Here is a 12,108-nt window from a genome sequence, read left to right as displayed (position 1 = left end):
TAAAACAAGGTCTAAGCGAATGTTCTTAGTTAATTACTACATACTTTAATCTAACAAACTATTAATAGACAATAAATTATAAGTCAATTAATTGTTTGCATTCCTAGTTAAATTTTCAGACCAAGTCCACAGTTTTCTCATAAATCCTTACTGCAGTGTTAATTATAGATTTTGATCTCGACTAGATAGAAACTCATACCTTCCAAAATTATTTCTATTGTACCAAAAATGGTCTCAAGTATTTTTCTTAATATAGGGATTGAGTTTAAAACTTTTTAAACTCAAAGAGTTGTGTTCACTGATGTTCAATTTTGATTGGCTAGTTGACGAAACTGGAAAATCAGAGTCCGATTTCTCAGAAATCTCAGAAAATGGAGTGAAAATCTATTGCAACAAACTTTTTTTTTGTAATTCTGGACTGTGTGACCACAGAAGCTCATTAAAAAACCCCCCACAAGAGTAATGCTTGCAAACCTTTCCAAAGGATTTTGGTCATCCTATAATCCTTCAGGCATGATATGGCAAGTCATAAAGTTATTTTTCACTCCCAGACTCATGATACGCAAGAGGGTTGCTTCAAATACAATAAACCCATCTCTAGTGACACTAAAGCTTTCACACATGAGCTGAGTTTTACACAGGATTGAAAGTAACACAGTATTTGTACATTCACACACTATTAAAAATAAAAGGCCCTTCTAACTGCATGCAATGGAGACAAGCGTGCAAAAACAACGCCATGAGACGAAGACTAAGCAGGAGAGCCTTTGTGTTCCTGTCAACAGTATATGTATATGCATTCACAAATCTGGGTTAAAGTGCAACTGAACACAGAACAAATATTGCCTCTAGCCTGAATATCTCTCCTTCTCTCTCCCTCCTTCCTCCTGGACTCCAAACAGCATCATTATGTGTCTCTCCACTCACAACCCTGACCTCTTCAGAAGCTATTGTACGTGCTGGGCAAGAGAGGAAGTCCTTACCCTTTCCTTACACACACACAAACACGCGCACACGCCCACACACACACACACACACACACACACACAGCAAGTGTCGCTGCCCCACAACTGTCACCCCACCCTCTGGCTGTGCTATTTTAAGAATGTGACGTAACAGCTGTGAGTCACCCTGTCAAGAGTATTAGAACACGCGTGTGCATTTACACATGCATCGGATCTACGCGGATGCAGACTACAAACGTAGGATGTTGGGACAATGCTGATGCGAGGAGGCGGCCGTGGGTAGCCGGGACCATGAAAGCAGCCGTAGAGTCTCCAAAACGGGGATCAGCCGGGAGATGAGGGAGGAGCGGATATGAGAAAACACAGAGACAGCTTAAGGAGTCGCAGTAAATACTACGCCGTACATTAGGGTTTTTAAAAATATTAAATGGCATGAACAGAATTTTCTCGGGCTTCCTTCAGGTTTCACCAACTCAAATTTAAAGGGGCAGCATTGTGCATTTTAAAGCCGCAGTTACTTGATATAGCACAATCAAGAAACTATGATATCTTCACTTGTTATAAAAATGCTGTATTCATCAAATATGACTAAAAACACATTTTGACTTCCTAATTTATCTGCATTCTTAAATTAGACCTCTGTCTCTTTAAGAAGCTCCTGTTCTTTCTGAACTCCATCTTTAGGAAATCCTCACAGCATGGCTCCTCTATTAACTCTTTAACAATGTTTTTAACAGTGTTGCACTAGTAGATGAGCTCAGTAAATGCACAGTTCCATCAGGTGTTTGCTAATTGCTGCTGGCTAGTCTGAAGGGATGGAGGAAGGCTGCACTGTGAGGCGGAAGCTTGGAAATTGCAACTTCGAGGAGGAGCTTTGTCCTCGGAGGTGGCGCTAGGTCCACCCAGGCACTTTGCACACCTGAATGGTTGCCTTGGAGACGCATGAAAGAATCAAAGCAACATTCCAGGTATGTTTTTGATGAGGAAATATTATAACAGGATGTAAAGCTCAAAAAAGTTTAATTTACATAATCCTGCACTTTTAAGATTTTTTAAGACCGTTATCTTCTGTTGTGGAAGAAATGAACAAAAGTCAACAAATTGGCAATATATTTGCACTTTCCCATGATAGATATAAAAAAGCTAATCAGCTAGCGAGGGTACATTACTAGCTTGTTACTGGTAGCCTCAACTGCCTCAAGTCACAGAATGCAAAGAAGCAGAAAAGCCTAAAGGAAAAACAAAAATTGAGACTAAATAGAATTTAAAGACTGTAATTAATGTCTTTAAGTCCAACATGCATTTTATCAAGTGAATTTGAGACATGCTTGAATTTAAGACTTTTTAAGGATGCATGTTTCACAGAGCGCTGCTGCAAATTACGTCGCCAATTTGATTTTGCCATAATTCCACCGACACCTTAAAAAGGACCATAAAGAATGGACCACAGTGCCTTACAGAAGAGCTAATACTTCTTGAACTTTTTCACATTTTGTCTTATTAAAATCACAAGCTGTAACACAACTTCCAGGGATTTTATGAAACAGACCAACTCGAAAGAAGTTCAAATTTGTTAAAAATAAAGCTAAGCTTTTAACCTTCTCACTAATACAGTTATTAAAAAGATGGAATTAATTTGTCTTTATAATCCTTTACCCATACATAAAATTACATGCAGTCGTCCATCCTCTCCTCCTCTCGGTGTGCTACACGACGCTGCAGTTGGTGATAATTTCACAGCAACAATTTACACACAACCTGCCTCGTTCTGAGGCACCTAGAGAGGGAGTCTGGAAACAGGAAGGGGAGGAGGAACACAGAGGAGCAGCATGGTAGGTTGCATTGTCCCATAATGAGAGGAAGAGCAGAGGAAAGGAAATGTTCTTGTTTAATCTTTTCTATTTATGTAAGCGTCTCAACTAAACCAGAAAACTGCACTGTATAATATCTGTTCAAGACTGTTAATAACTGAAAACAATCCACAAATTAAACAAGGATTGGATGTTGAGATGCATTCTATGATGCATAACTTGTTATAATTACTCAATTATTTGTTGTTTTAAAACTATAACCTTTATCAAAGGACTTGCAAGCATTTTCTGTGTCCAGCCAAGTAAAACTGCAAATATCGGCCTGGAGAAGCATGACTGGTGCATCACTAATTGCTCATAAATAAATCCTGCTTCATGTACTTTGTGGGGGGAAAAATGAATCCTTGATTTTAAAGCTGAAAATATACATGGAATCTTGTGGCTGCGGAAGCTGGATTTAATTACCACAACTTTGCTGAACAAAAAAAAGGAACCAACTCAGCATGACTGATTTAAACAATCTAAATGCAAATTTGCGGTTACACAAATCTCTACATTGTCTTACTGTAACCCTAAGGCCTTAGATTTCATCATTAATTCAACCCTGCAGTAAATCAGGGAGATCTCCATCAAGTAAAGAACTACAAATGTCAGCTATGTGAGAGAAAAAAAAGCCCAAAACCTTCCCTCTCACTAAACCCAGGTCTTCAGTTCTCACTTTTCTTGAGATAAGGTGATCATCTGGCCCCATGTGAAGAGAGGAAGCGTACCGTTGCACTTCTGTTTGCAAAAGTGGAAGACTGTGTTGCCAAAATAAGACCAACTCTCCACTTCATCAATTGCAGAAGAACAGGTCAGAGTGCTGCTACATGGACTAACCCCTTTTTCGCACAGACTGGCCTTCTAGTGTTGCCAATATTGGTCACATGTACCTTTTTATATCGTAGTGCACCTTCATTCAAGTTATGGTAGAAAGCTGTAGAGATCAGGAAGCATTGTGTTTATTTTTAACGGAGCTGTAAGCTAGATTGAAGTCGCGCTCACGTCCCCCGAGAGCTTTTGATTAATCGCAGCAGAGTCTGAGGAGAAGTCCTGAGGTTTGGTTGTCTCACAGTTTAAGGTCAGCGCCGCGTCCAGTCGAGTGGTGTTTACAAAATGAGTGATTTCAGGTGTGTTTGCACTCCGGCTACAAAACGGGGGAGTAGTCACCTTGACTGCAAAGCTGCATCTGCCGCTGCGGACCGCCTCCTCATCCGTCTGCCACTGGTGAGGCCGGCTCGACTCCGGCACGTAGATGTCTTTCTTGCGCCGGAAGCTCTGCCGTAGCTTATTCATCGCGGCGCTCCCTGTGAAGGGCAGAAAGGGAATTCATTTAAAGAAGCTGGCTTTATAGGGGCACGATTCGATTCAGAAACCAATCTATCTGTTAACAATGGTCTACAGATTATGTAACAGACCAGAGGAAAAGTCCATAAACAAACAGAACATTTATTTATAATAATTCAATAAGGTTCCATATTTTATCAAATTCCATCAGTTTATACTGAAACAAAAACAGGTTTGTGCATAAAATCCTATAAAATATCAGACATGTGAAATACATGACAAGTTCCAGGGATATCTATATAATAAGATTAAATGAATGGTTATATGCCATGTTTTAGGTAATGTAAAACATATTTGTTTAACACAGTTCAAAACTTTAAATATTTGAACCAAATTATTGAACACAGCCTTTGATATAACCTTTCTGACTTAAAAAACAAACAAACAAAAAAACAACTGTCTTTTAATAGCAAATAGTCGAGTTAAACTGCAGTTTGCATAGTTTGTTGTACAAAGTGAAGCCTGTTTAAAACAATTTGTCTTTTGGTTATTAAAACTGGGGTTACGGGGAAACATCTCTAAACAAAAATACTTCAAATTCAATTCAGATCTTAAATTTCAATCTTAAATTCTAAAGTTCTTATAAAATAGGAGAAGACAATATATTTTCAAAGTCATGTTTTTATTTACTGAGAGATGTCCCAACAGAAAGCAGATCGTTAAAAATAATCTCTGACTACCGAACTAACCGAGAAAAAAAAAACAGACGAGAAATCAAACCGCTAAAATAAATCATGCATCAGCTGCAGCCCCGTTTACTCATTACTTCACCGGATACAGAAAATATGATTCAAGAAGCAGTTTTAAAAAAAAAAAACAGTTTAAAAATAAGTCTATAGGTCAACACATTTATTTGGAAGACAGTACACCTACAGAGAAGAGCAGAGCACATTCACTAATTGAACACAGTTTGTGAACTCACATTCTGGTTTCACTTTGACCTTCGTTAGCTCTCCTGCTCAACCATGAAAGTTTAAATGCATCCTTAATTTTGTTCTACCTCATAATTACATGAACAAATAAACAAAATATGGAATGTTCTCTGAGAATAAGTTTATGGTCTCCAATGAGATTCAAACAATGAAATAAATGGGGAAAATAAAAACAAAAAAGCACATTTAATTAAAGTGACAGGACTGCCAGGTGGACTTCTTCTCTTCTTTGAGCACGGATTAAGTTACACAAGAAAAGCAGAGGCCCAATTAAAAGTTGCTGATCCAAATTAGAAGTGAGAGGTCCGTCCATCAAGCCTGGCTCAAATCTCCCAGATCAAATAGAAAGCTGGGGGGACCAAAAGTCACTCGGCAGTGAAATCCCCCTTCCAACACATGAGTACAGCAAACTGCTGGACTAACGAGTTGTACCCGCTGACTTCTGAACTGATGAGGATCTGTCGGGATTTAAGGTCTCTAATCCAGAAGAGCCGACCGTCCACGAACACACACCAGCAAGAATGAGCAGCAGAATTACACACACACACACACACACACACACACACACACACACACACACACACACACACACACACACACACACACACACACACACACGCATGCACTCTGGTTGACTGCTTGCATAATGAAACGTGTCCTGCAGTGACTGGGAGCAGACAGTGAGCTTCAGGTTTTCTTCTTATCTGTCCATGCCAGGCTCCAGTTCTGCAGGCAGGACACAAACAAAGCTTTCCGGGTTCGAAGCACACCTCAGCGGCACAAAACCTCTTGTTGTGACAGGAAGAGAGTAGTTGTGACAGAGAACGCAGAGTCAGAGTTGCTCGGTAAGTGTGAGTCACACGCCTGATTCACGTACAATTCGAGTCAAAATGCAACGCAGTTAATTCATTTGAAATGTGTGATCTAAGATTTTGTGATAACACCCAGGAGGCATTGGGAGGAAGGGGGAAAAAACTATTAACTACTACGAGCTCAAGTAGTAAGTGTACTACTGAAGCATTCCTAATTTTATAAAAGCATATTTGTTTTATAAATATTGTTTTCTGATAAGGGTTACTTCTTCTCCCGTGAAGCAAAAATTTAGATTTTGTGAATCTAACAAAAAAAAAAAAAAAAAAAAAGTTCAGCGAATTTTATTTGGATTGCATGTGAAATGTTTCTATACAAATTTAAAGTGCCTATATTGTGTGTTTCCTAGTCTACTTGTATCATTTTAGAACACAATCAATTAGTTATGTCACCTTTAGTTGTTGTAAAGAAATGCTGTGTATATTAAACGTGACTTAAAAGAAATTTGACTTCGCAATTTAATCCCTTCAAATTGGGCCTCTGTCTCTTTAAGAAGTTCCAGCTCTTTCCAACGCTTTGCCTTCAGCATGTCATCACATCAAGATTCCTCTACTAAGTTAGTTGGAGCACTGGACTGGGAAATATTTCACACAATGACATCAGCAGACCTGCAGTTCCACCAGGTGTTTGCTAATTGCTGATGGCTAGTCTGAAGGAGCCAAGTGGAGTCAGGGGGTTCAAGGAGTTCTCAAACATGGATAAGAAAAACAGAAAAAGAAATCAAACCAACACTCCACATGTATATTTAATGAGAGAATAACATTATAACAAGATGTAAAGCTCATAAAAGTAAAATTTTCTTTTTTTAAAAACAGTTAAACAAATTAACTATGAGGTTCCTCAAGACTCCCTCCTAGGACCACTTGGAAGCCAAACAATGCAGCCAAAAGATAAGGGATGAGGTTGTGGAGAAGTTAAAAGCAATGTTTGGATATTAAAAAAAACAACAACAATGCTATTTCAAACATGTCAAAAAGCGCTGTTCAATCCATCATCACAAAACGGAGAGAATTTGGCACAACTACAACCGACCAAAACATGGCCAACCGTCTAAGACTACATACAAGGTAACCTATGGTAACTATAGAAACTGCAAAAATTCATATATTTGTCTATTAGCAGTTCATTCCACAACTTTGGCCTTTAGAAAGGAGTCATAAGAGGTCACTTTAGAAAAATATATACTTTGTGTTGGTATAACAAACAAAATCCCCCCAAAGTACATAAAAAATTGGAAGTGGCAACATGACAAAAGCAAAAATGTACCTGAAAATTCGGGTTCATGCTTAGAACCCGAGCCAGGCAGGAAAATGGACACCGAAGCAGGTGCTTAGAAGGAAAAATGGAGTGAAAGTAGAGCTCCAAGTGTCATACAAACACTTAACCTTCAATGAGCATATTGGAAAAGTGGTAGCCTGCAGACGGGTTTTGCGTTTGAAAACAAGACGACACGCAAGGGGGATAAATATTGCTCCATGGCTCACTCCCGCTCTCCTCTATTAAACTCATTTATTTAGGTCATATCATGTTTGGGCTCGCTGCAGTGCCTGTGACAGACTGCATGATTCCACACTGCGGACTGGAGGAAAACAGATCAGTCTGCGTCGAGTCTCTGGCTCAACAAAATGAATGCATCTGTTACCATGAAGACACGAAAACACTCGGAGTCATCTGAAAACCAAATAAAATATTACGCAGAGCAAGCTCTGGGAAATGTGTTCTGACTGATTGTTGTTTTAACTCACTTATACAGATACAAAACTTGGCTTAGCTATAAGCAGTGGCCTCAATGCTGAACCATCAATATTTCCCTAATCGACTGTTCAGTAGTTAGCAGGTGAAATGTTGAAAATTAGGTTTTCCCACCCTGGTATCGATTAAAAATATCAAAATGAAGTACTTCCATCGTACAACGAATCAACCAGCAGTATGTACTTTGAAGCACTTCGTTTGATCAAATAAGGCTTAGAAATATATGCTTTGACTCAGATATTTTCTCGTAAATCTTTCATTTTCTGATGGATTAAAAATTAATGTCTCTTTCAAAGAATACAGGAATCCCAGTCCGATTTCTGTCAAAAAACTAGCATTATATCAGTCTTCATCTAAAATCTCGGATATAAGCATGTCTGTAGAAGCATTTCGCTCCAGGATGTAGTCCAGTCCAGGTTTTCCATCCAGCAGCGCTTTGTATCCCACATGCTGACCCATTGGTTGTAATAATAATAATAAATGGGTCACTTGTTCTCATGCTTATTGTTGACTATTTTCTCTGTTAGAGTAATCCAACAGCGTAAAGATTCCACACTACAAAATAAGTAATAAAAACATGCATGATTCTGGCCGAGATGGTATCGGCTCAATATTGGTATCAGCCAATATTAATACAATACAAAAGAGAAATCAAGCAGACAGTCAAAGAAAGACTAAAACACATGGGGAAAAAAAACCCAAACATATTTGCTTATTAATTCCCCTGAATTATGATGTGGTAAAACAGAGCTACTGACCTAACTCATCTTCCAGGTTTCTTACTGCCAGTTTGCCAGACACACACAAACACACCCACACACACACTCCTAAGGATCCTGTCTGCAAAAGCGATAACAAAAGATAGAGAGGGAATCTGGGTGAAAACAGGCTGTTTGTTCATGTGCGTGGGAAAAGACCGCATTCTTTTGCAAAGTATGGATCTGCGAAGAACGCTGGTGCTTGACCTAGCCTAGCCTATGCAAATATGAAAGTAGAACTACTCGACATGCGTTTGCATACACTTTGGTATGTCAGAATGCTACGTGTCTGGAAAGGGCAAAATCCGACTCCGACTGCAGAGTTTTATGACTCGCTACTCTTAATCCAACTCGACGATCCTACTGTTCCATGACAGAGGTCAAGAGGGTAAGGGCACAAAGTGAGCACTGAGCCGTAAAGGATCCACATTCGCCAGTGATCTGAGCCAGAAGTTTCTGACACACAGCGAGGAGCGAAACGCAACAAAGGGCTTCAATTCAAGCCTCCGATAATGAACCTTTCATACCTCACTAGTGCTCAATGTTTTACACACAAACGCAGCTCAAGAGTGAATCCTATGATTGATAATTAGAAACTTGAAAAGTATTTAAAGCCTATATTTAAATGTTGAGAGTCAGCATTTCTTCTTCCAGTGAGCCTAGATAATAAACACGTAATTAACAAAGAAACAGAAAACTAGGGCTACAGCTAATGACTATTTTAGTAGTTAATTACCGTAATTTCCGGACTATAAGCCGCGACTTTTGTCTCACGCTTTCGACCCTGCGGCTTATACAACGATGCGGCTTATTTATGAATTTTTTCTAACGGCCAGTAGGGGCGCTGGAGCAGAAACGGTAAGCGTGAGACATCTGGAATATATCTGTAGAGGAAGACTAATGTAACGTCGTGCTTTGTGCATGAATAAAATGAGCTTGAACAGACCCTCATCATGGAGAATGCAAGAAGAAATGCATATGATGCAGCTTTCAAGTTAAAAGCAATCGAGCCGATAAAGAAGGAAACAGACACTGAGGAAGAAGACTTCCATGGTTTCAGTGCACAGGAGGAAGAGGATGACGGCTCTCCGTGACTTTTAACCGTATGTTATTTAAACCAGCCCTGTTAGTGTTGTTTTGCTATATTGCTGCTGTTCAGAAAGAAAAGCTAGGGCATATTATTAAAACTTTAAAAACTCTTTCTGTGTACCGTCTTTCTTTGTAAATATCTAATGTTTCAATGTAGGCACATGCGGCTTATACACCGGTGCGGCTTATGTACAAAATGTGTTTCCTTTAAAAATGTAGGGGGGTGCGGCTTATAATCAGGTGCGCTCTATAGTCCGGAAATTACGGTAGTCTGTCAATGAATGAGTTTAAAAAACTGGCACATTTTGCAGATTTTTCTTTTATTTTATATAATGCTACGTGTCAAGAAATGCATAAAAACAAATAATTAGACATATACAGTTTTGGTCTATAGTGCTTAGCAACTACTGAATCTGACATCTGTGTCAACACTAAGAGTCAGGGATTCAACTGTGAAAACAAACCAGGAGGTCAACAAGGTGCAACATATGTTCACAGTCTAATGTCAAACAATTGTGTAATAAATCTGCATTACTGTGTCACTCTGTCAGGTGTTGAGGTGGTGACTTACCCCAACCTTATCGTTACTCCAGGGATTTTCCAGTATGAGGTACAGTTTTATGGTTAAAAGCTGTTGCATTCTATCAGGATTTTGTATGAAAAGCTGACAGAAAATGGTGTTTTTTCAGCACTAACACAGACACTATAGTGTGTTAGTGCTGCACAATAGCAGTCGTGAATCATGTTTTGTACATTTAGCTCCTTGATAAATAACTTTAAAAAAAAGCAACATGGTGTATGAAAATGAAAAAGCAGGCGAAAGCTTAAAAGAAAAACAATATGGCAGGAAAAGCAGTACAATACAAAAAAAAAGAGAAGTGTAGATAATAACAGCGGATTACAAAAATGGAAACTAATGAATGAAACCACAAAGAGCTAGAAAAGTAGTTATGTTTAGTTTTTTTTTTTGATATTTATACCACCTATTGTGATCCGTTATTAGATACGCAAATCAAAAACATACCATCCTATTATCACTACACAGAAACAACCATTGATACGTCCTCCACGGACCATTTGCGGCTCGAAGTGGAGAAATACAAGAAATCAGCTCGTCTTGTGTGTAAAGTAGCATTTCTGAGAAATGTTGTGGCGTTGCAAAAGCTACAAACCACAAGGAGAACTCAACAGACACTAAAGCGATTGGCAAGTGCAGCGAAATAAAAACGGCTTCCACAGAATACAGAGAGGTTGGTCAATTATAACATGATGAGCAATCGACTTCTCTCTCAAAGAAAGACAGTTCAAATGTGTCAAGTTTATGAATAGGTTCGTATCCAGTAGTTTTTCAACAGCTGGTCCAGAAAATACATCAGCTCTTCCACTTAAATCACGCTCCACTTTCTGCTGGTCTGTCACATGCATACATCGAATTTGCCAGTGAAATTATGAGTAAAACTTGAAACAGTTAAAGATTTACGAAGATTTTCGTAAGACAAAATACTTATCTTTTTTTTAAACTGTCCTAAATTGTTTTGTTCCCAACAATAGACCAAACACTGACAATAGGTCTGTCGTAATAAATTTGCCAGACAGTAACTTGTCCCAGAAATGACTGGGATAAATGATAATATTATTATTTTGAGACCATTTTCAAGGAACATACTGAATATAAGTTCACCCCCTTACACACTAATAAACTTTAATTTTCTGTAGAAAAATCCACATTGGAATTAAAAATCACTTTAAATATCCAAAATAAAAGCCCAAGCCCAACAAACAAAATGGATCACAAAGTCTCTAAACAAATCTGCCCTTCAAAAATATTCATCACAACATCAATCAATTAATAGCCTATTATAAAAATTAATTGCTTAAACATGTCTGTTTAAAATTGTGTTTTCAGTCTCATTGTGACCATTGCAAGTTTGGGACATTCGGTTGGAGTTTGTTTCCCAAAATAAATGATCTCAAGCATCAAAAGTCACATTTCAAAACTTGAAAAGTAAAATACAACAAAGGGCTAATAGAAAGGTTACAAGGCATCGGGCTGGAGTCGAGCAGTCATGTGGGGAGGTAAAGGCAGGGACTCAATAGCCTGCTGGATCTGTCAGAGCTCCAGTACACTGGTGCTGTGAGAACCGTTGGCTTCTCCACATTTTCCACTAATGAGAACGATTACATAAGAACCATTTATACCCACTCCGTAATCATGGGAACATACATAACTCCGGAGTAAACGGGAGAAGGTGGAAAGTCTTATTAGGTCTCACCTTGTGCAATGCTTTTTGAAACCAGAAAATGATTACCATACTTAGAAAAAAAGAGAGAGAGAGAGAGAAACACAGAGAAAGAGAACTAATAGAATATACAAATAAAATAGCTGGAGTAAGACTTTTGTCGACTCCCGTTCGTCTGTGATGTGCCAAGAAGGAAGGAGCGAAGGAAGGAGGGAGGGCTGTGATGCAGTGGGCTGCAGATGTAATAGTATTTGAATAATCTCTCCAGGAAAACTGATTAATCCCCGCAGAAGGATCCCAGGGAT

At 38.8% G+C, this 12,108-nt stretch overlaps 1 protein-coding gene across 7 annotated transcripts in view; it reads right to left on the bottom strand.

Moving 5' to 3' along the window:
* Nucleotides 1–12,108, bottom strand: part of numb (NUMB endocytic adaptor protein) — a 52,957-nt gene that overhangs the window by 18,170 nt on the left and 22,679 nt on the right. For all 7 annotated transcript variants that reach the window (XM_044142852.1, XM_044142851.1, XM_044142853.1 and 4 more), the window contains exon 2: nt 3,986–4,122. In XM_044142852.1, coding sequence (XP_043998787.1) covers nt 3,986–4,111 — 126 coding nt within the window. In that variant the 5' untranslated portion in view covers nt 4,112–4,122. The remainder of the gene's footprint in view (nt 1–3,985; nt 4,123–12,108) is intronic.

Source organism: Gambusia affinis, linkage group LG16, assembly GCF_019740435.1.
Source record: "Gambusia affinis linkage group LG16, SWU_Gaff_1.0, whole genome shotgun sequence".
NCBI classification, from domain to species: domain Eukaryota; kingdom Metazoa; phylum Chordata; class Actinopteri; order Cyprinodontiformes; family Poeciliidae; genus Gambusia; species Gambusia affinis.
Note: the sequence above shows the minus strand (reverse complement) of the source record. Positions and strands in the feature narration are given on the sequence as shown.